The sequence below is a fragment of the Bubalus bubalis genome, chromosome 6 (genome assembly GCF_019923935.1).
Source record: "Bubalus bubalis isolate 160015118507 breed Murrah chromosome 6, NDDB_SH_1, whole genome shotgun sequence".
NCBI classification, from domain to species: Eukaryota; Metazoa; Chordata; class Mammalia; order Artiodactyla; family Bovidae; genus Bubalus; species Bubalus bubalis.
Genome location: NC_059162.1, coordinates 29,058,267 through 29,082,489, shown reverse-complemented (window position 1 = coordinate 29,082,489; position 24,223 = coordinate 29,058,267). Strand labels below are relative to the sequence as shown.

The 24,223-nt window shown below is 40.1% G+C and overlaps 1 protein-coding gene across 3 annotated transcripts in view; it reads right to left on the bottom strand.

Moving 5' to 3' along the window:
* The window catches only part of TRIM33 (tripartite motif containing 33), a 141,724-nt gene that overhangs the window by 66,427 nt on the left and 51,074 nt on the right, over positions 1–24,223 (bottom strand). For all 3 annotated transcript variants that reach the window (XM_025288048.3, XM_025288049.3, XM_044944520.2), the window contains exons 2-4: positions 15,292–15,410; positions 14,727–14,871; positions 14,431–14,563 (exon numbers count right to left, since the gene is read on the bottom strand). In XM_025288048.3, coding sequence (XP_025143833.1) covers positions 14,431–14,563; positions 14,727–14,871; positions 15,292–15,410 — 397 coding nt within the window. The remainder of the gene's footprint in view (positions 1–14,430; positions 14,564–14,726; positions 14,872–15,291; positions 15,411–24,223) is intronic.

Sequence of the window (24,223 nt, the reverse complement as noted above, 5' to 3'; positions counted from 1 at the left end):
GTGTAATACTTTCTTGAACATTTTTTCTTTTGGAATTGATAAATATCCTTTGCTCTCATTTGCTTAACTATCAATGTACTGATCCCAAACATTTCTAATGTTCCATCAGATATGTCAAACACTTGTCAATAATATTTTTTAAGATCATGGCATCTGGTCCCATCACTTCATGGGAAATAGATGGGGAAACAGTGTCAGACTTTATTTTGGGGGGCTCCAAAATCACTGCAGATGGTGATTGCAGCCATGAAATTAAAAGACACTTACTCTTTGGAAGGAAAAGTTATGACCAATCTAGATAGCATATTCAAAAGCAGAGACATTACTTTGACAACAAAGGTCCATCTAGTCAAGGCTATGGTTTTTCCAGTGGTCATGTATGGATGTGAGACGTGGACTGTGAAGAAAGCTGAGCGCCAAAGAATTGATGCTTTTGAACTGTGGTGTTGGAGAAGACTCTTGAGAGTCCCTTGGATCGCAAGGAGATCCAACCAGTCCATTCTAAAGGAGATCAGTCCTGGGTGTTCACTGGAAGGACTGATGCTGAGGCTGAAACTCCAACACTTTGGCCATCTCATGTGAAGAGTTGACTCACTGGAAAAGACTCTGATGCTGGGAGGGATTGGGGGCAGGAGGAGAAGGGGACGACAGAGGATGAGATGGCTGGATGGCATCACCGACTCGATGGACATGAGTTTGGGTGAACTCTGGGAGTTGGTGATGGACAGGGAGGCCTGGCGTGCTGCAATTCATGGGGTCGCAACATCCTTCATGTGGTCCTCAGTCCTCATGTTTCAGTCTAAACTAGCTAGGATACACCTGTCATTCTAGGCATTCCCATTCACTTTTTTGGTTTACTAACATTTCTGTGGGTCACATTCTCTAACAGCTCTCCAGAAAGTGGTGTATGGGAGGCAGTTTCTGAATCCTTGCATGCTGCAAAATGTCTACATCTTACTCTCACATCGATTAACAGTTTGGATATAGAATTCTAGGTTGAAAATCTTTCCCTGTCAATCTCCCAACTGTTGCAGTTAGTTTCAGTGTCTTCTACCTCCTAGTACTGCTACTTTTAAAGATCATATTTAGATTCCCATTTCTCTGTAGGTTACCTACTCGATTCTTTGGCAACTCTGCTTATCTCCACTCTAACCCATCAAGTATCATCCCTTTATGATGATATACAACTCTGATAGGAATCCTTTACTGTTAGTGTAATGGGCTTTAAATGGGTCATTTCAGATTGGCAATTCTGGGTTTATAGAAGAATTTCTTATATTACTTGATAATTTCATTTATTTTTCTATAATTCATACTGGTAAGCAAAGGACCTCTTATACCTTTTAAATCTTTTTAAAAATCTTTTTGTTTTGTTTTCTAGGAGGCTAAATAGAATTTATCGAACCTATCGCTAGGATTTCCCTGGTGATCCAGTGGTTAAGAATCCATCTGCCATTGCAGGAGACCCAGGTTAGATCCCGTGTGGGAAGATCCCACATGCCATGGAGCAATTAAGCCAGTAGGTCACAACTACTGAGCCCACCTGCCACAACTACCGAAGGGAGCATGCCTACAGCCCATGATCCACAAGACAAGCCACGGCAACAAGAAGTGTGTGCACCACAAGCAAAGTACCCTCCGCTCACCACAACTAGAGAAAGCCCGGATGCAGCAATGAAGACTCAGCGCAGCCATAAATAAATAAATGATTTTTAAAAAAGAAAAGACCAGTTGAGTTTTCTTTTTACTTATCATACTTCCAAGAGTTCTTTTGTATTTTAATCACTTGGGGGGTGGGGGGTGGGGTGGGGCCTGTGTCACTAGCATGTGGTAAGATCTTATTTCCTCCACCAGGGATGGAGGAACTTGCACCCCCTACAGTACAAAGCAGTAGAAATCAAGGTGCGGTGTCTTAACTGCCAGACTGCCTTTAAATTGCTTCTTTTGTAGAGACTCTGTCATTAATTTGTAACCAATAGCTTGTCATTAATTCAGAACGTCATAATTTTTATTTTACATTTCTTTTTGTTCCTATGTTATGTCCTTTCATGCTCTTTCATGTGTATACCTGTATCAATCAGAGACATGTGCAGCTGTAGTGACTAACCGTGGCTCATAAAACAAGAATAAACGCGGGCAGCTGATGGTGTTAGTTTAATATCAAAGGTAGAACCTCTGAGATGCTCTTGCCTTTACCCTCATGAACATATAATGATGTCAGAGTTCTCAGAATCATCCAAATTCAAGGAAGGAAAAAGGAGGAAGATGGGTGACACCAGCAACTTCTGTCCCTTTTATCAAGAAGGTAAATACTTTCTGAAAATCATGCTCTAAACAGATTTCTGCTTGTATTTTAGGGGCATAAACTGTAGATGAGAACTACCTTAATGCCAGAAATGTTGAGAAAGGGAATACTTAGCTTTTCTAGTCCCTATATTTGAAGCCAGACGAGAGATACAAGTTGAGAATTCTTAACTATCTCAAAATGCATGGCATATGACACTGGCTCTCATCAGAAGTCAGATGACCCATTTATATTTAAATATACTTTAAAACTGCTTATAATGGAGAAGGCAATGGCACCCCACTCCAGTACTCTTGCCTGGAAAATCCCATGGACAGGGGAGCCTAGTGGGCTACCATCTATGGGGTTGCACAGAGTAGGATACGACTAAAGTGACTTAGCAGCAGCAGCATGGCATGCAGGATCCTAGTTCACTGACTAGGGATCAAAGCTGTGCGCCCTTCATTGGGAGCAGGGAATTTTAACCACTGGACTGCCAGGGAAGTTTTTTGAAGTTTTGAAAGGTTCTTTTTTGAAGTTCTTCTTTTTTGTTTTGAAGTTTTTAAACCTACAATAAAGTTGAAACGATATAAAAAAATAAATAAAAATAAAAATGCTTATAATCATCTGTGCGAGACAGTAGAATCTATGAACTGATGGGCTTCACTGTAAGGCAATCTTTTTAATAAGAAATGAACACCAAATAGCAACATTAGAAGGCCTCTTCTAAATATCTACTTTCTGCAGAGAGTGAAAAAACCTCTAATTACAGCAAGCAGAGTGAGAAAGAAGTTTTTTGTTGCTTTTATTGTTGTTCAGTCGCTGAGCTGAATCCAGTCCTACTCTTTGCCACCCCACAAACTATATATAGTACATCAGGCTCCTCTGTCCTCCACTATCTCTTGGAGTTTGCTCAAATTCACGTCACTGAGTTGGTGATGCTATTTAACTATCTTGTCCTCTGTAACCCTCTTCTCCTTTTCCCTTCAATCTTTCCCACCATCAGGGTCTTTTCCAATGAGTCAGCTCTTTGCAACAGGTGGCCAAAGAATTGGAGCTTCAGCAACAGTCCTTCCAGTGAATATTCATTGTTGAATTCATTTAGTATTGACTGGTTTGATCTCCTTGTAGTCCAAGGACTCTCAAGAGTCTTCTCCAGCACCACAGTTTAAAACCATCAATTCTTCGGCACTCAGCCTTCCGTATGGTCCAACTCTCACATCCATACATGACTACTGGAAAAACCAAAGCTTTGACTATATGAACCTTTGTCAGCAAAGTGACATCTCTGCTTCTAAATACGCTGTCTAGGTTTGTCACCGCTTTTCTTCCAAGGGGCAAGTGTCTTTGAATTTCATGGCTAGAGTCACCGTCCACAGTGATTTTGGAGCCCAAGAAAATAAAATCTGTCACTGCTTCACTTTTTCCCCTTCTATTTGCCATGAAGTAATGGGATCCGCAGGATCATGGAAAAAGCAAGAGAGTTCCAGAAAAACATCTATTTCTGCTTTATTGACTATGCCAAAGCCTTTGACTGTGTGGATCACAATAAACTGTGGAAAATTCTGAAAGAGATAGGAATACTAGACTGCCTGATCTGCCTCTTGAGAAATTTGTATGCAGGTCAGGAAGCAACAGTTAGAACTGGACGTGGAACAACAGACTGGTTCCAAACAGGAAAAGGCATTCATCAAGGCTGTATATTGTCACCCTGCTTATTTAACTTATATGCAGAGTACATAATGACAAATGCTGGACTGGAAGAAACACAAGCTGGAATCAAGATTGCCGGGAGAAATATCAATCACCTCAGATATGCAGATAACACCACCCTTATGGCAGAAAGTGAAGAGGAACTCAAAAGCCTCTTGATGAAAGTGAAAGTGGAGAGTGAACAAGTTGGCTTAAAGCTCAACATTAAGAAAAGGAAGATCATGGCATCCAGGTCCCATCACTTCATGGGAAATAGATGGGGAAACAGTGGAAACAGTGTCAGACTTTATTTTTCTGGGCTCCAAAATCACTACAGATGGTGACTGCAGCCATGAAATTAAAAGACGCTTACTCCTTGGAAGGAAAGTTATGACCAACCTAGATAGCATATTCAAAAGCAGAGACATTACTTTGCCAACAAAGGTTCGTCTAGTCAAGACTATGGTTTTTCCTGTGGTCATGTATGGATGTGAGAGTTGAACTGTGAAGGCGGCTGAGCGCCGAAGAATTGATGCTTTTGAACTGTGGTGTTGGAGAAGACTCTTGAGAGTCCCTTGGACTGCAAGGAGATCCAACCAGTCCATTCTAAAGGAGATCAGCCCTGGGATTTCTTTGGAAGGAATGATGCTAAAGCTGAAACTCCAGTACTTTGGCCACCTCATGCAGAGAGTTGACTCACTGGAAAAGAATCTGATGCTGGGAGGGATTGGGGGCAAGAGGAGAAGGGGACAACAGAGGATGAGATGGCTGGATGGCATCACTGACTTGATGGACGTGAGTCTGAGTGAACTCTGGGAGTTGGTGATGGACAGGGAATCCTGGCGTGCTGCAATTCGTGGGGTCACAAAGAGTTGGACACGACTGAGCGACTAATCTGATCTGATCTGATCTGAATGGGACTGGATGCTATGATCTTAGTTTTTTTTGAATGTTGAGGTTTAAGCCAGCTTTTTCACTCTCCTCTTTCACCCTCATGAAGAGGCTCAATAGTTCCTCTTCACTTTCTGCCATTAGAGTGGTTATCACCTGCATATCTGAGATTGTTGATATTTCTCCCATCAAACTTGATTCCAGCTTGTGATACAGTCCAGCATTTGAAATGATGAACTCTGCATGTAAGTTAAATAAGCAAGGTAACAACGTACAGCCTTGCTGTACTCCTTTCCCAATTTTGAACCCATCGCTGTTCCATGTTCAGTTTCTTAGTCTATTGTCGTTGTTCAGTTGCTAAGTTGCATCTGACTCTTTGTGATCCCATGGACTGCAGCCTGTCAGGCTCCTCTGTCCATGCGATTTCCCAGGCAAGAATACTGGAGTGGGTTGCCATTTCTTTCTCCAGGGAATTTTCCCATCCCAGGGATCGAACCCGTGTCTCCTGCTTTGCACGCAAATTCTTTACCACTGAGCCACCTGGGAAGCATAGTGAAGAATAGTGAAATGTAAAAGTTCACTACTGGCAATCTGGAATCAAGTTGGGTATGTGAACATCCCATAGTTTAGTATGCAGATTTACACTTTAATTTCCTCAATTATAGCCAAGTACCTCATCCAGACCCTCCATCTACACCTATTATCCCCAAGTCCAGAGCCTCTGATTTTACTTACCCAGAGAATAAGCCTAACTTTTGTGATACCTATCACCTCCAGATTCTGAGCCACCATAGACTACTTATTATTCTGGGAAATAAATCAAGCGGCTTCCTTTATACCTTATTTGCATGATCCTGGGTTGTATTTCACTCAACTCTACTAGGTCAATTATCAGATCCAAAAATATTCAGTCCATTTCCCTTGTTTTGAAAAATTAACTGAAATGTTCAATGGTGTCTCTTATTTCATTCTTGTCCTTTATATAAGTCTATACTTTTTTTTTTTAATGAATTAGAATCTTTTTTTCTTGTTTTAAACTTTTAGCTGTGCAGGATTTTTGTTGCTGCACTTGGGTTTTCTCTGGTTGCAGTGCTCAGGCTTCTCTTGTTGCAGACCACAGGATGTAGAGTGAATTGGCTCGGTATTTATGGCACATGGGCCCAGTTGCTCCGGCATGTGGAATCTTCCCAGATAAGGGATCAAACCAGTGTTTCCTGCATTGAAAGGTGAATTCTTAAACAGTGAACCGCCAGGGAAGCCCTAGACATTTTTCATACTCATTTACTGTGAACAGAATTACTAGAGAGAGGAGAAATAACCCCACGGTTTAGCTAGAAACTATGCAGTACTTTGAGATAAAAAAATTTCATAAAATTCTATAGATGCAGGGTTTCCCTTGTGGCTCAGTGATTAAAAAAAAAAAACCCACCTGCCAATGCAGGAGACATGGGTTCGATCCCTGATCCAGGAAGATCCTACATGCCACAGAACAACTAAGCCCATGAGCCACAACTACTGAGCCTGTGCTGTCTGGGAATCACAACTACTGACACCTTTGCATCTTACTCTGAAACGAGAAGCCAACACAATGAGAAACCTGTGCCCTGAACCTACAGAGTAGTCTCCATTTGCCACAACTAGAGAAAAGCCACTGCAGCAACAAAAACCCAGCACAGTCAAAAACAAATAAATATAAACAATAATTTTAAAAATTTCTATAGATGCTTTCCTTTTTTGAAACAATGAGACTGTTAAGAAAACCAAAAATCTCAAGAAAGTGCTTTTAGGAAAAATAAGGAATTCCATGCTGGTCTGGTGGTTAGAACTCTGTGCTTTCACTGCCAAGGGCCCAGGTTCAATCTCTGGTTAGGGAACTCCAAAAAGCCTGGCAGCATGACCATAAACAAAATATAACAATGGTCAGACTGCTACTGAGCCCTTACTGTGTTAAGCACTTCATGGGTACAATTCTCAATTCAAACCTCACACCCACTTTAGGGTGGTACTACTAAATTTTCTCCATGTGAAAGATACACACTCGTGCACATACACACCAGAGTTCACCATCTGTATCACTATTCTATGTAGCAGTCACCTTTAAAAAAATGGGCGGGTGAGAGGGGACTAAAAAATATAAATATAGAATATGTAAGTCAGTGTGGTAAAGAATCCGCCTGTCAATGCAGGAGATATAAATGACACGGGTTCAATCCCTGAGTCAGGAAGATTCCCTGGAGGAGAAAATGGCAACCCACACCAGTGTTCTTGCTTGGAGAATTCCATGGACAGAGGAGCCTTGCAGGCTACAGTCCATAAGGCCAGAAACAATTGGATGTGACTTGAGTACACATATAAGTCAGTCATGATTCTTGGAATGAGGCTAAAGTTTGATCAAGAAAAAATTCACATCTTTCTTATAAAATCAAGATTCATCATGCTAAGTCACTTCAGTCATTTCCGACTCAAGCTTAGGAAAGAACAAAAACAAAAGAGAACTGTAAGGATTAGAATATTTCTTTTAAAATATAATAAATTATTTAAAAAATTAGATTGCTAAAATGACCAATGACTCAAATCTATGGCTATGCTAATAAAATCTTTTATGGTCTATTTCTAAGGAAATACATTTTTAAATCTCTACTAGATGGTGGGATTTTCTAAGAAAATATGTACTGTCACAATTACATCAATGAATCAAGAAGAGATGGGAAACCCAATTTGATTAATAAGCATCTGAGAAACTGAGCCCCTTGAACTAGCCCTAAAAGGCCTTAAGTCCAGACATGGAAACGGAGTAGATAAGTTGGAATGAAAGTGTTAAAGAAGGCAAGATACCAAAGTGAACTGGCTTTAAGAAATAGTTCTTGAAACAGACTCTGTATGATTTCAATACCTTTAGACCATGGAATTTCTGCACCATGCTTTACATCCCTAGATATGTTTCAATGTCTCCTGGTTTACAGTCTATGGGAACTTGAATAGAATTTGTATCCTGCTGTTTTGTGAAAATTGTATAAATTGTAATTATGTTGAATTGGTTCATGGTGCTTTTCAGGTCTACTACACCCTTCTACTTTTCTGTCTATTCATTCTAATTTTTGAGAGTTTGATATTAAAACTCCAACTAAAAATCTTAATTTATCTACCTGAAAAAATAATTATATATAGTGGAACTATATGTAACTTTTTACATACAGTTTTTCTCTTGTGGCTCAGATGGTAAAGAGTCTGCCTGCAATGCGGGAGACCCAAGGTCGATCCCTGGGTCAGGAAGATCCCCTGGAGGAGGAAATGGCAACCCACTCCAGTATTCCTGCCTGGAAAAATCCCATGGACGGTAGAGACTGGTAGGCTACAGTCCATAGGGCCGCAAAGAGTCGGACACAACTGAGCAACTTCACTTTCACATGTAACTTTGTTCTGTATTTTCCAAGTCTTTTGCAAATGTGTTATCATATACTTTCATAATTTAAAGAAATAAAAAGAAAACAATAAAAGAAATAGTTCTACTGACAGTGTTCTGTACGTTAAGAAAAGCAAACCATTAAGAGTATAAATAGGAGATAACAGATTCTAAGAATTTAACTTTGCCCAAAGAGAGGTCTGGCCTTTGCCCTCAGCAGCTGGAAGGGCATCTCTATGCCCTTCAAATGTACTGCCTGACAAAAGTACCTTTGTTTCAACTTGGGGCCTTAAGGCCACATGCTAAGGATATGATTTATTGTAGGGTCTTCAGCTCAATATCAGGAAGGGCTGGAGACAGGTCAATTACATGGACAGTAAACTCCATCTGTATCTACATGACAGAATTCCAATAAAAATCCTGGACGCCAAGACTCATGCAAGCCTCCTTGGTTGGCAATATTCCCTTCATGCTGCCACACATCATTGCTAGGAGTTAATTACATTAAGAATTTCACTGAGAAAAGACAACTGGAAATCCCACATTTAGAACTCTCCTAGACTCTGCCCCATGCCTTTTCCTTGGATGATTTTAATCTATATCCTTTCACTGTAATAAATGTTAGCTGTAAATTTACAGCTTTCAGTGAGTTGTAACAAATTATTAAATCTGAGGGTAGTCTTGGGAAATTCTGAACTTGGAACTGGTGCCAGAGTGAGAATGAGTAAGATAAATTTTATTTAGAACTGTGAATGGTTTGGGGGATCACCCCAAATTCTACAGTTGGTATCAGAAGTAAGAGAGGATCTGTGAATTGTCCTCTAACTTCATACTTAACATCAAAAGTAGAATTCACTAGAATGACACTGACTCATTGAAACTTGTGGTAGGGAAGGAGGAGGAAAAGATGACAAGGGTTATGAACCTTTGATTCTTGGATGACTATCTACTCAATGATAGTATGTAACTGCAGCTGTGGTTATTAGAGGTAAAAGTTACCAACGGAACTTAGAAACTAGATCCAACTCCCTAGGAGCTGACTCACTGGAAAAACAAGGAAATGCAAACTAATAAGAAATAAGGTAATTAAACAATCCCTTGGATATTGTCATCTGTACTACCTAAAATGAAGAGTGTGTTGGGACAGATCCTGACACTCACTGGGCAAAGCTTAGATTGCAGCCAGGCTGAGCTATAGCCACTAGCCTAAGGGCCATTCCAAATGGAAAAATTACACTGGGAAAACAGGCAGCACCTCTACAACTTCCAATAACAATGTAGTCCAGGTTAAGAAAAGACAAAATCAAGAAACTAATGAAATCAGAGTGTAAAATGCTAAGGAATTATTTCATTTTGTGGGTAGACATTGTATGCTTCCTGAAAATACCTTTATGAAAATACTGTGAGAGTGACAACACTTAGAGGCAGCATTGTTGATTTTGAATGCTGCAGAATAGAAGAGCAATGTCTGAGCTGATGTGGGACCCACCACTCATTGCTGAACCACCACAGATGGTTATCCAAAACCTCTATTACACAGCAGGTCATTCCCGAGGGGACAGCTAGCTTAGTGGACTGGATAAAAGCCCCTGTAACGTTTTTTTTACCCTCACACAGGTGATTGTCCTTCTCCTATAAATGCCAACTAGAACTTCTCAGAAGAACTGACTGACATGCCTCTTATTCAAGCCATGCGAGATTAGCATTATGAAGATCAGGATATTCGTCTACTCAGTATGCCTCTTACTAAAGTCAAGGTAAATAATACAGTTAAGGGGGGCCCTTATACATGGGTACCCCCATGGAATTTTTCTGCTGCAAAACCTAGCAATAATCTGAGATGCCTTATCAGATTTATTGTCTCAGCTTTATGGGCCTTACAGATGCTGAGAAAACGGGTGATTCACAAGAACATAGGAAAAGACAAACAAGAGAGTCAAGGGATTTAATCCCAAAAGGATGAAAAATTTTAGATGGCTGTTTAAAAATGGGGAGGTGGGAAGATACGAATAAAACAAACAATGACAGGGTTGAAACAAAGGACTTAAATGCAGCACTCTAGGGGGTTGGGAGGACCAATGGGAGCTACTGCTGGTCCTCAATGTTAAAAGGCATTAAACATCTCTGTTACATTCACCCTAGTATGAAGAAATGTTAAAAGCTGGAGGAAGAAATGTTAAAAGCTGGAAAAGATGACAATGAGAACCTGACCTTGTACTCCCTGGAGCAACTATTCCATGGACTAATCAAATTGAGAACTGAAGGAGAGGCCAGGGTCTTCTGGCTCAAAGTCCAGCTGGAAAACACAAGGTAATATGCATTTGTGTGAGTAAAATAGCCTGGGGTTGGATAAAAGACATTTCTGGGACTCCTTGACATAGGAGCCTAATGTGCTATGATTCTAAAACCTGCTGAAGTCATAATGGACGTTAAGGTTAGACTGGAAAGAGAGGGATGGTTGACAGCATTAAAGTGAAAGTCTGGGTGAAAGCTGGAACATACTGATACGAACAAATGATGTGAAATAGTTTTATCTCTCCTTTATATGATTAGTAGAATGGGTATTACTGATATTGTCTAATATAGTAAAACACAAGACATACATGTTCACCTTAAGGCAAGTCTTGATTAGACATGCTAAATGGGAACAATTAAAACTGTCCAAGTCCACAGAAGTTGTCGAATTGTGACAGTAGAGGATACCTAATGGATAAAAAGAATTTATGACTTTAATGACAAATGAGAAGCTGCTATGCTCTCATTTGTACCAATGAATTCTTTGTACAATAACCATGTGCACCCTGTGAAAAAAGTAAATGGTTCATCCAGTTAACAGTAGACTATTTAAAGCTTGAACTCAATAATGCCACCACAGCATCAGCAGTCCTTGATGTGGTTTGAACAAGAGAAAAAATATATACAGCAGACTTAATAATAAGTGGCATTCAGGGACTGAACATGCAAAAAAAATTTTCCCTCTAACTCTGAAGAAAAGCCAAATGCAGTTTTTCATGTGGAAAGACCCTAATTTATGTTTATTCTTAGAGATAAGCTAGGTAGGAGCCACCTTTATCATTCCACAGGCGAAAAAAAAAATAAACAGCTTCTGCCACCTACATCCCTAGAACTAAACAAGTAGCGCCAATATTTGGTTGGTATATTTGAATTTTAAAGAATATATACTCCACATCTGGGAATTTTACCAATACAACCACCCAAAAGAAAATCATATTTGAATGAGGACCTGAACTATGTCTGAACAGTAAAAAGGAGTCTTTCTCTTGATGCTTACGGACCCTGTGATCCACAACTAGACGTGATTTTGGAAGTGTTAGCAACACATACGAAGATTGAAACATACAGCAAAAACCTCTGAGTGCCACTCAGCAGAGATCCAGGATTTTGGACCAGAAAATTTCTGGATGCCATGGTAAAACATATGCTATTTAAGAGAAAATTACTAGTTTGCCACTGGGCACTGAGGTTGACACTGTGACTGAAGGGCATAACATAACCATGAAACCTGAAATACCCCTTATGTCTTGAGTGACAGGAGAAAACAAATAAGGAAGGCAGAGTCCAGAAGTGTTCCACAAAAACAGAGATGGGTTTGTGCAGGAACATGCAACCAAGAGGATGCAAAAAAATATTTTATCATATTTATGAGCAGGTGAAAGTGAAAGTGTTAGTCACTGAGTTGTGTCCGACTCTTGATACCCCATGGAACTGTAGCCTGCCAGGCTCCTCTGTCCATGGGATTCTCCAGGCAATAATACTGGAGTGGATTGCCATTTCTTTCTCCAGGAGAGCTTCCTGACCCAGGGATCAAACCAGGGTCTCCTGCATTTTAGGCAGATTATTTATTGTCTGAGTCACTATACTCTCTTTCCCTCTAAACATGACTTTGGAACTACCAAAGGAACTGCTGAATGCTATGATCACATAGGTGGTACTCTAAAAACAGCTATTAGCTAACAAAGAGCTGTGTGGTTTATGGATGGTGGTTCCAAAGTGTACAGAAAGCAATCTGTTTAGAAGGGTACCACTTTAACTGAAGAATGTAATAATGAATCATATCAATGAGCTGGCCTGCATGCTGTTATCCCCTGTGTATGCGTTTTTACTGAACCCTGAAGTTGGTATGACAAAAGAGTGGTCTTGAGGACTGTTTCTGAACTTTGTGCAGATGATAAGGAAACAGTCTGGTAAGACTCGCTGCTGCTAAGTCACTTCAGTCATGTCCGACTCTGTGCAACCCCATAGACGGCAGCCCACCAGGCTCCCCTGTCCCTGGGATTCTCCAGGCAAGAACACTGGAGTGGGTTGCCATTTCCTTCTCCAATGCATGAAAGTGAAAAGTGAAAGTCAAGTCGCTCAGTCTTATCCGACTCTTAGCGACCCCATGGACTGCAGCTCACCAGGCTCCTCCGTCCATGGGATTTTCCAGGCAAGAGTACTGGAGTGGGGTGCCATTGATGAGTGCTATATCCTGAACACTTTAGGCTCTGTGAGGTACACGGAAGGGTGTTTTTAAAGTGGCTGGGGTAGGTGAGGCACATGTCAGCCAAATGGTACTGGCAGCAGTGCAGACAGAGCGAATCTGACGGTAAAACTCAAAGCAAGGACGCTGGCTGTGAACGAGCTGCGACAGGGGCCAAGGCTTCAAGCCCAATGCCATTGGCTCTGCCACAGTTCACCCAGGAAATCCAAAGTGTGAAAGAACTAAAGAAAAGGCAGGAGAGGCAACTGGGAATTCGATATAATGGTAAAGGAAAGTGGTGACGGAAAAGGAAGGATAAATTACCGTGAAACTTTGAGGTGTCAATGAAGTTATTCTTTCACAGGAAAAAGAATGCTGTGTTCCTATTATTTTTGCTTTACACCATCAATTTAAAAAGCCACAAGAAGTCTAAAAGCCCAAAAACCTGACAGCAGCTATGAGAAAGTAATTTAATGTCTTACTTAGATTTATTACAAAACAAGGATTAGATCTGGACCCAAAGTGAAGGCATCTACAAAATTAGTCACCTCCAATAAAACAATAGCTAATTTGTAGGTAAGATGAAACACTTTGTAACAAAGGATATGAAAGTTTAAAGTAGCATTTCTACCCAAATGGGCTGTAGAACAGTGAAAGGTGTCTTGAAAAAGGAAACATAACATTACCTGTATGAGATCAAGTTTGAAAGATTCCACACACTGTATTCTATATTCTGAATATCACATGGGAGAAAGTGAGCAAATGAGCTAAAACAGATCTGGACTCCAACTGACTATGTGCAAGTCCTAGCTCTACCACTTACGGGGACATGCTGTATACATTATTAAAGCTTTCTGTAAGTAGACTTGCTCACTTTGAAACAGCTGAGATGTCAGTACCAACACTTCATGGGCGGTTGGTATGAATTAAACATGTGGCATTCAGAAAAGTGCCCAGCACAAATTATGGATGCAATACTTGTTAGTGAATAGGATTCATGTATCCTCTCTCTAAGAGAACTGTAAAAAGTCCAATGGCTCTAACAAATTAAAAGCTCTAAAACATCCTAGAGTTAAACATTTAAGTGTGGTTAATTGAACTTAACAACTAACTAGAAATTTCAGTAGTTTCCAGAACAGTTCTGATGTGACAGGCTGGTGATAAGTGAACATTATTGCATTCTGAGGGTAAAAGGGTTGAAACACAAAGCTATATTTTAATGAATCAGTAACTATGCTACTTGGATGCTTATAAATCCCCAGTTTTTCTACAAACTAAATCTGACATGAAATCAGTATATTTACATGCTTTGATGCTAAAATGGCTATCAGTCATACACATGAAAATACTACCTTTTAACATGACAGCCCAAAGCCCATAACCCTGTGATAAATACCACAGAACACTTGAAAAAAAAAAAAGTGAGTTTGAACCGGAGGGACTGTATATGAAGAAATAATACAACTCTTATTATTGCAACCCAAATCCACACACTAATTAATACATTTTCAATAAATATCCATAAGACAATTAGATATGAATATAGAAACCATTAAATATTTTACCAAAAAATGTATCTTGCTCTAAGACACAAAACACACAAAAAAATCTGTTTTAGGAAAAATAATTCTATAAGAACTTTTAATAATATTTCTTGATAAGCAATAACGACTTCTGTACCTATGTTCTTTGTGTTCCAATAGCTGACAGTCTCTACATGTCAGTCTATCACACGTTTCACAGAAAAGTTTCAACTGTTCTTGTTTGTGAACAGGGCAGAAAACAGGGCGCTGACCAGATGCTCCAACAGACTCTGCAGTAAAATAAAACATATATTTTAAAACTAAACACCATTTTTGTCTAAATTCATAAATTCTTACCGATATTGGTATCAAAAGCTTGTAAAGTTAAGTACAAATGCTACAGGGGCTAAAGAGAGAGATGAATAGTAATCATTAAAACTGCTTCTCTCTTACCTGAGACATCTTCTTTCTTCCTGATCAAGTGATCCTTAGTGAATTTTACTCTTTGATGTGCTTCAATGCATGTCTTACATAGCCATTCTCCACACTCGACACAAAAGCCAACTGCACTCGCATTGTCTTCACAACTAGTACATACCTGAAAGAGGAAAGAAATGCTAACCTACATTAAATTTACAAACGATATATCCACAAAATAAACAAGTAAAACTTTTCTACCTTACTCTCAAACATACTAATTCACTGTACCTAGAATAAAATCATCTTGCTATCCATTTCTCTTCAACAAAATCCTTCCCTTCCAGATCAAACATTCAAGTGGGTAAAAATCTAAGTCTCAGAACACAAAATCGACACAAGCTTTGAATTTTTAAGTGATAACTTTTAATCTCTTTTAGCCAGGTCTGAGGGTGTAGAATAAAGATACTCTTCATTTTCAAATTTAAAGACGAAACTAGGGCATAACTATCCTAATTTATGTAACAATTCAAGCATGTTTTCTTACAATGTACATTCTGATAATGAAGAAAGTAATATAAAGAAAAATTGAGACGCATACCTGTTCTGATTTCTCATCAGAACTGCTAGGGGTTTCAGATGTATCTTTCACAAAATAATTATCCACGAGGTCTATCTGTCTGCATTCTTGGCGGCATACTGGGCACCGTATTACACCAACTACAACACAAAACAACAACATTAAGAAATATTTTCAGGAAAAAATAAGGAAATTATACACGATGCCTATATGTGAACTACTCATTCATATGTCATAGATAAGAAGAAAGAAATGAGTGTTAAGAGCTGGGTAAAATGTTATTCCACTAAGTTATTTCATTGGGGGAAAATAACACCCATTTGGGAAGATAAAATAAGCATTAATATGCAAATAAAAAAACTTTTAAGCTGCTTCTTCATTACAATATGTGGTTGGTAATAATGGCACCGAAAGATATCCAGATCCTAACCACTGGAAAATTGTATGCCTTTATATGGCAAAGGAGATTTTGCGAGTGTAACTAAATTAAAGCTCCTGCGATGGCAACACTGTCCTGGATTCTCTGATAGGCTCTAAAATGTCATCAGTTTCAGTTCAATCGTTCAGTCATGTCTGACTCTTTGCAACCCCTTGGATCACAGCAGGCCAGGCCTCCCTGTCCATCACCAACTCCTGAGGTTTACCCAACTCATGTCTATTGAGTAGGTGATGTCATCCAACCATCTCATCGTCCGTCGCCCCTTCTCCTCCTGCCTTCAGTCTTTCCCAGTATCATGGTCTTTTCCAGTCAGTCAGCTTTTCGCATCACGTGGCCAAAGTATTGGAGTTTCAGCTTCAACATCAGTCCTCCCACTGAAGACTCAGGATTGATCTCCTTTAAGATGGACTGTACCAGTAACGCTGAAAAAGGTGAACTTGAACACTTCTATGAAGACCTACAAGACCTTTTGGAACTAACACCCAAAAAAGATGTCTTTTTCATTATAGGGAACTGGAATGCAAAAGTAGGAAGTCAAGAAACACCTGAAGTAACAAGCAAATTTGGCCTTGGAATATGGAATGACGCAGAGCAAGGACTAATAGAGTTTTGGCAAGAAAACACACTGGTCATAGCAAACACCCTCTTCCAACAACACAAGAGACGACTCTACACATGGATATCACCAGATGGTCAACACTGAAATCAGATTGATTATATTCTTTGCAGCCAAAGATGGAGAAGCTCTATACAGTCAGCAAAAACAAGACCAGGAACTAACTGTGGCTCAGATCATGAACTGCTTATTGCCAAATTCAGACTTGGAGAAAGTACGGAAAACCACTAGATCATTCAGGTATGACCTAAATCAAATCCCTATGATTATACAGTGGAAGTGAGAAATAGATTTAAGTGACTACATCTGACAGAGCGCTTGATGAACTATGGACGGAGGTTCGTGACACTGTACAGGAGACAGGGATCAAGACCATCCCCATGGAAAAGAAATGCAAAAAAAGCAAGATGGCTGTCTGGGGAGGCCTTACAAATAGCTCTAAAAACAAAAGAAGCAAAAAAGGAAAGAAATAAGCATCTGAATGCAGAGTTCCAAAGAATAGCAAGGAGATAAGAGAGCCTTCCTCAGCGATCAATGCAAAGAAATAAGAGGAAAACAACAGAAAGGGAAAGACTAGAGATCTCTTCAAGAAAATCAGAGATACCAAGGGAACATTTCTTGCAAAGACGGGCTCGATAAAGGACAGAAGTGGTATGGACCTAACATAAGCGGACGACATTAAGAAGAGGTGGCAAGAATACACAGAAGAACTGTACAAAAAAGATCTTCATGACCCGATAATCACGATGGTGTGATCACTGAACTAGAGCCAGACATCCTGGAATGTGAAGTCAAGTGGGCCTTAGAAAGCATCACTATAAACAAAGCTACTGGAGGTGATGGAATTCCAGTTGAGCTATTTGAAATCCTAAAAGAAGATGAGGCTGTGAGTGCTGCACTTAATATGCCAGCAAATTTGGAAAATTCATCAGTCAATTCAGCAGTGGTCACAGGACTGCAAAAGATCAGTTTTCATTCCAATTCCAAAGAAAAGCAATGCCAAAGAATGATCAAAATACCGCACGATGGAACTCATCTCAATGCTAGCAAAGTAATGTTCAAAATTCTCCAAACCAGGCTTCAGCAATACATGAACCGTGAATTTCCAGATGTTCAAGCCGGTTTTAGAAAAGGCAGAGGAACCAGAGATCAAACTGCCAACATCTGCTGGATCATCGAAAAAGGAAGACAGTTCCAGAAAAACATCTATTTCTGCTTTATTGACTGTGCCAAACCTTTGACTGTGTGGATGACAATAAACTGTGGAAAATTCTGAAAGAGATGGGAATACCAGACCACCTGACCTTCCTCTTGAGAAACCTATATGCAGGTGAGGAAGCAACAGTTAGAACTGGACATGGAAAGACAGACTGGTTCCAAACAGGAAAAGGAGTATGTCAAGGCTGTATGTATGTCAAGGCTGTATATTGTCACCCTGCTTATTTAACTTCTGTGCAGAGTACATCATGAGAAACGTTGGGCTGGAAGAAGCACAAGCTGGAATCAAGATTGCCGGGAGAAATATCAATCACCTCAGATATGCAGATGACACCACCCTTATGGCAGAAAGTGAAGAGGAACTAAAAGGCCTCTTGATGAAGGTGAAAGAGGAGAGTGAAAAAGTTGGCTTAAAGCTCACATTCAGAAAACGAAGATTATGGCATCTGGTCCCATCACACTTCATGGGAAATAGATGGGGAAAAAGTGGAAACAGTGTCAGACTTTATTTTTGGGGGCTCCAAAATCACTGCAGATGGTGACTGCAACCATGAAATTAAAAGACGCTAACTCCTTGGAAGGAAAGTTATGACCAACCTAGATAGCATATTCAAAAGCAGAGACGTTACTTTGCCAACAAAGGTCCGTCTAGTCAAGGCTATGGTTTTTCCAGTGGTCATGTATGGATGTGAGAGTTGGACTGTGAAGAAGGCTGAGCGCCACAGAATTGATGCTTTTGAACTGTGGTGTTGGAGAAGATTCTTGAGAGTCCCTTGGTCTGCAAGAAGATCCAACCAGTCCATTCTAAAGGAGATCAGTCCTGCCTTGGTGTTCATTGGAAGGACTAAAGTTGAAACTCCAATACTTTGGCCATCTCATGCGAAGAGTTGACTCATTGGAAAAGACCCTGATGCTGGGAGGGACTGGGGGCAGGAGAAAAAGGGGATGACAGAGGATGAGATGGCTGGATGGCATCACCAAATCGATGGACATGAGTTTGGGTGAAATCCAGGAGGTGGTGATGGACAGGGAGGCCTGGCGTGCTGCAGTTCATGGGGTCGCAAAGAGTCGGACACGAATGAGTAACTGAACTCAACTGAACTTAAGATGGACTGCTTGGCTCTCCTTGCAGTCTAAGGGACTCTCAAGAATCTTCTCCAACACCACAGTTCAAAAGCATCAATTCTTTGGCACTAGGCTTTCTTTATAGTCCAACTCTCACATCCATACATGACTACTGCAAAAACCATAGCCTTGACTAGACAGAACTTTGTTGGCAAAGTAATGTCTCTGCTTTTGAATATGCTATCTAGGTTGGTCATAACTTTTCTTCCAAGGAGTAAGTGTGTTTTAATTTCATGGCTGCAGTCACTATCTGTAGTGATTTTGGAGCCCCAAAAATAAAGTCTGACACTGTTTCCACTCTTTCCCCATCTATTTGTCATGAAGTGATGGGACTAGAGGCCATGATCTTTGCTTTCTGAATGCTGAGCTTTAAGCCAATTTTTTCAGTCTCCTCTTTCACCTTCATCAAGAGGCTTTTTAGTTCTTCACTTTCTGCCATAAGGGTGGTGTCATCTGCATATCTGAGGTTACTGATATTTCTCCCGGCAATCTTGATTCCAGCTTGTGCTTCTTCCAGCCCAACGTTTCTCATGATGTACTCTGCACAGAAGTTAAATAAGCAGGGTGACAATATACAGCCTTGACGTACTCCTTTTCCTGTTTGGAACCAGTCTGTCATTCCATGTCCAGTTCTAACTGTTGCTTCCTCACCTGCATATAGGTTTCTCAAGAGGAAGGTCAGGTGGTCTGGTATTCCCATCTCTTTCAGAATTTTCCACAGTTTATTGTCATCCACACAGTCAAAGGTTTGGCACAGTCAATAAAGCAGAAATAGATGTTTTTCTGGAACACTCTTGCTTTTTCCATGATCCAGCAGATGTTGGAAATTTGATCTCTGGTTCCTCTGCCTTTTCTAAAACCGGCTTGAACATCTGGAAATTCACGGTTCACGTATTACTGAAGCCTGCTTGAAGAAATTTCAGCAATACTTTGCTAGCATTGAGATGAGTGCACTTGTGTGGTGGTTTGAGCATTCTTTGGCATTGCCTTTCTTTGGAATTGGAATGAAAACTGATCTTTTCCAGTCCTGTGACCACTGCTGAATTGACTGATGAATTTTCCAAATTTGCTGGCATATTAAGTGCAGCACTCACAGCCTCATCTTCTTTTAGGATTTCAAATAGCTCAACTGGAATTCCATCACGTCCACTAGCCTTTTTCGCAGTGATGCTTCCTAAGGCCCACTTGGCTTCACATTCCAGGATGTCTGGCTCTAGGTGAGTGATCACACCATCATGATTATCTGGGTCGTTAAGATCTTTTTTATACTGTTCTTCTGTGTATTCTTGCCACCTCTTCTTAATATCTTAGGCTTCTGTTAGGTCCATACCATTTCTGTCCTTTATTGAATCCATCTTTGCATGAAATGGTCCCTTGATATCTTTACTATTCTTGAAGAGATCTCTAGTCTTTTCCCCTCTATTGTTTTCCTCTATTTCTTTGCACTGATCACTGAGGAAGGCTTTCTTCTCTCTCCTTGCTATTCTTGGGAACTCTGCATTCAGATGGGTATATCTTTCCTTTTCTCCTTTGCTTTTCTCTTCTCTTCTCTTCACAGCTATTTCTAAGGCCTCCTCAGACAGCCATTTTGCTTTTTTGCATTTCTTTGTCTTGGGGATGATCTTGATCCCTGTCTCCTGTACAATGTCACGAACCTCATCCCATAGTTCATCAGGCACTCTATCAGATTTAATCCCTTGAATCTATTTGTCACTTCCACTGTATAATCTTAAGGAATTTGATTTAGGTCATACCTGAATGGTCTAGTGGTTTTCCCTACTTTCTTCAATTTAAGTCTGAATTTGGCAATAAGGAGTTCATGATCTGAGCCACAGTCAGCTCCTGGTCTTCTTTTTGCTGACTGTATAGAGCTTCTCCATCTTTGTCTGCAAAGAATATAATCAATCTGATTTCATTGTTGGCCATCTAGTGATGTCCATGTGTAGTCTTCTCTTGTGTTGTTGGAAGAGGGTGTTTGCTATGACCAATGCATTCTCTTGGCAAAATTCTTGTTAGCCTTTGCCCTGCTTCATTCTGTACTCCAAGGCCAAATTTGCCTGTTACTTCAGGTGTTTCTTGACTTCCCACTTTTGCATTCCAGTCCCCTATAATGGAAAGTACATCTTTCTTGGGTCTTAGTTCTAAAAGGTCTTATAATCACAAGTGGTCTAACAAGAAGCAGGCAGGGAAGATTAGACTACAAGAGGAGGAGAAGGCAACTGATAAGAAAAACAGAGATTAATGTGCTTTGGAGACACAGACATAAGCCAAGGAATATAGGAGGCTTACATAAGCTGAAAAAAGAAAATGGATTCTCTCCTCAGAGCCTCCAGAAGGATCAAGACATGCTGACACTTTGACTCTAGTCCAGTAAAACTAACTGCAAACTTTAGCCTTTAAGAACAGTAAGAGAATAAAATGTATGTTGTTCTAAAGACAAGTTTATGGCAATTCTGTTATAGTAGAAATAGAAATACACAATCTTCATCTTATAAATTCTGAGTTGATTAAGAGCGACCTGAATTCATCCTTATGTAAAATGTGGGAAGAAAGATATTCTGAAACTTAACATGCCAGTGTTCTAGCATCTATCAGAAGAAACAAACCTGCCAAGGTAAAACGGAAGTTAAAGTTTGTTAAAAATTAGAAAACAGCAGTATAGTCAACACAACAGAGTGACTACTATGTATCAGCCATAAAATTGAAAAACATAGAATGACACAATCCTTGCTTTTAAGAAAGGGCTGAAGACTAGTATCTTACAGTTTATACCATGTACAATTGTAGGAAGCACCATACAAAGACAAGGATATAAACAGTCCAAAGGGTGGTACATATAGGAGGTATAGATCAGTGGTAGTGAGGGTTAGCCGGTAGGAAGAAGGAACTAGACACTCTACTTACCACTATGTCTGTCCATGTTTGCATGTTTGTGCGGGGACTCAAATGTGTGTATGTAATCCACTGCCTATTCTTTAAAATTCCTAAGATTAAAATAAGGGAAGAAATCCTGTATGTTGCAACGATAACTTTTTTTTTTTATTTTAGGAAATTAAAAAGTCTTTGAGCCCTCCATCTTGATTTATGCTTCAGTTATGTGCCACAGTTGCTTTAAAATCTTTGATTATCAGTAGTTTTCCTAATTTGTTTAAGAAATAATCCACTTTCATCTGCTTTTTATGTTCAGTTCACTTCAGTCGCTCAGTCACATCCGACTACTTGCGACCCCATGAATCACAGCACGAATCACCCCATGAATCACCTCATGAATCACAGGCCTCCCTGTCCATCACCAACTCCCTGAGTTCACTCAAACTCATGTCCATCGAGTCGGTGAGGCCATCCAGTCAGCTCATCCTCTGTCGTCCCCTTCTCCTCCTGCCCCCAATCCCTCCCAGCATCAGGGTCTTTTCCAATGAGTCAACTCTTCCCATGAGGTGGCCAAAGTATTGGAGTTTCAGCTTTAGCATCAGTCCTTCCAATGAACACCCAGGACTGACCTCCTTTAGGATGGACCGGTTGGATCTCCTTGCAGTCCAAGGGACTCTCAAGAGTCTTCTCCAACACCACAGGTCAAAAGCATCAATTCTTCGGCGCTCAGCTTTCTTCACAGTCCAACTCTCACATCCATACATGACCACAGAAAAAACCATAGCCTTGACTAGACGGACCTTTGTTGGCAAAGTAATATCTCTGCTTTTGAATATACTATCTAGGTTGGTCATAACTTTCCTTCCAAGGAGTAAGCGTCCTTTAATTTCATGGCTGCAATCAATATCTGCAGTGATTTTGGAGCCCCCAAACATAAAGTCTGACACTGTTTCCCCATCTATCTGCCATGAAGTGATGGGATCTGATGCCATGATCTTAGTTTTCTGAATGCTGAGCTTGAAGCCAACTTTTTCATTCTCCTCTTTTATCTTCATCAAGAGGCTTTTTATTTTTAGTTCCTCTTCACTTTCTGCATTAAGTGTGGTGTCATCTGCATATCTGAGGTTATTGATATTTCTCCCAGCAATCTTGATTCCAGCTTGTGCTTCTTCCAGCCCAATGTTTCTCATGATGTACTCTGCATAGAAGTTAAATAAGCAGGGTGACAATATACAGCCTTGACGTACTCCTTTTCCTATTTGGAACCAGTCTGTTGTTCCATGTCCAGTTCTAACTGTTGCTTTCTGACCTGCATACAAATTTCTCAAGAGGCAGGTCAGGTGGTCTGATTCCCATGTCTTTCAGGATTTTCCACAGTTTATTGTGATCCACACAGTCAAAGGCTTTGGCATAGTCAATAAACCAGAAATAGATGTTTTTCTGGAACTCTCTTGCTTTTTTGATGATCCAGAGGATGTTGGCAATTTGATCTCTGGTTCCTCTGTCTTTTCTAAAACCAGCTTGAACATCTGGAAGTTCACCATTCACATATTGCTGAAGCCTGGCTTGCAGAATTTTGAGCATTACTTTACTAGCATGTGAGATGAGTGCAATTGTGCGGTACTTGGAGCATTCTTTGGCATTGCCTTTCTTTGAGATTGGAATGAAAACTGACCTTTTCCAGTCCTGTGGCCACTGCTGCGTTTTCCAAATTTGCTGGCATGTTGAGTGCAGCACTTTCACAGCATCATCTTTCAGGATTTCAAATAGCTCAACTGGAATTTCATCACCTCCACTAGTTTTGTTTGTAGTGATGCCTTCTAAGGCCCAGTTGACTTCACATTCCAGGATGTCTGGCTCTAGGTCAGTGATCACACCATCATGATTATCTGGGTCGTGAAGCTCTTTTTGTACAGTTCTTCTGTGTATTCTTGCCACCTCTTCTTAATATCTTAATAGCTTTTTACATTACTGAATCTAAATTCATAAGACAGAGCTCTTTTATAGCCATTTTTTAAATGCTGCAGGTTGCAGCCATTACCACTTCAAAGAAGTCTGAATGAGGAAAACATTTTCCCTTGTTAAATTAGTTCCTATTTCTGTAGAAATTTCATTTTTAAATCTGTGATAGATGCGCTATCATAAAGCAAGTATATAGTTGGTTTTTTTTCCTATCAACTACTCATTGTCATTCAACAATAAAGACATTAAAGATACAGCAAGCTTATAAAGTACTATTTTCTGAAAGAAATAGGAAGCATCTTCATCTTAATATTGTACTTTTGGTTATGCAAACACTTTGATAACAGAAATGTTTATGTCCCCCATAAATCTGGTCAGAAATTAATTTTTATTTTGTTAAGTTAAACAGACTATAGGCAGACGGAGTACTGCGTACAAGTGGTCCAAAGTAAGACAGAAGCCTTCAGTAAGAATGCTAGATCTTAAAAAAGAAACTGGGGGTGGGGAAGGAGGTGGGTGATGCGTTCAGGGTGGGGGACACATGCGCACCCGTAGCTGATTCATGTCAGTGTATGCCGAAAACCATCACAATATTGTAAAGTAATTATCCTCCAATAATTAAAAAAAAAAGAAACTGGTTAATGAATTTAAAGTTTTGTGCCTTGGTCAAACATTAACATTATGTCACAAATTCCCTGGCAGTCCAGTGGTTCAGAGTCCAC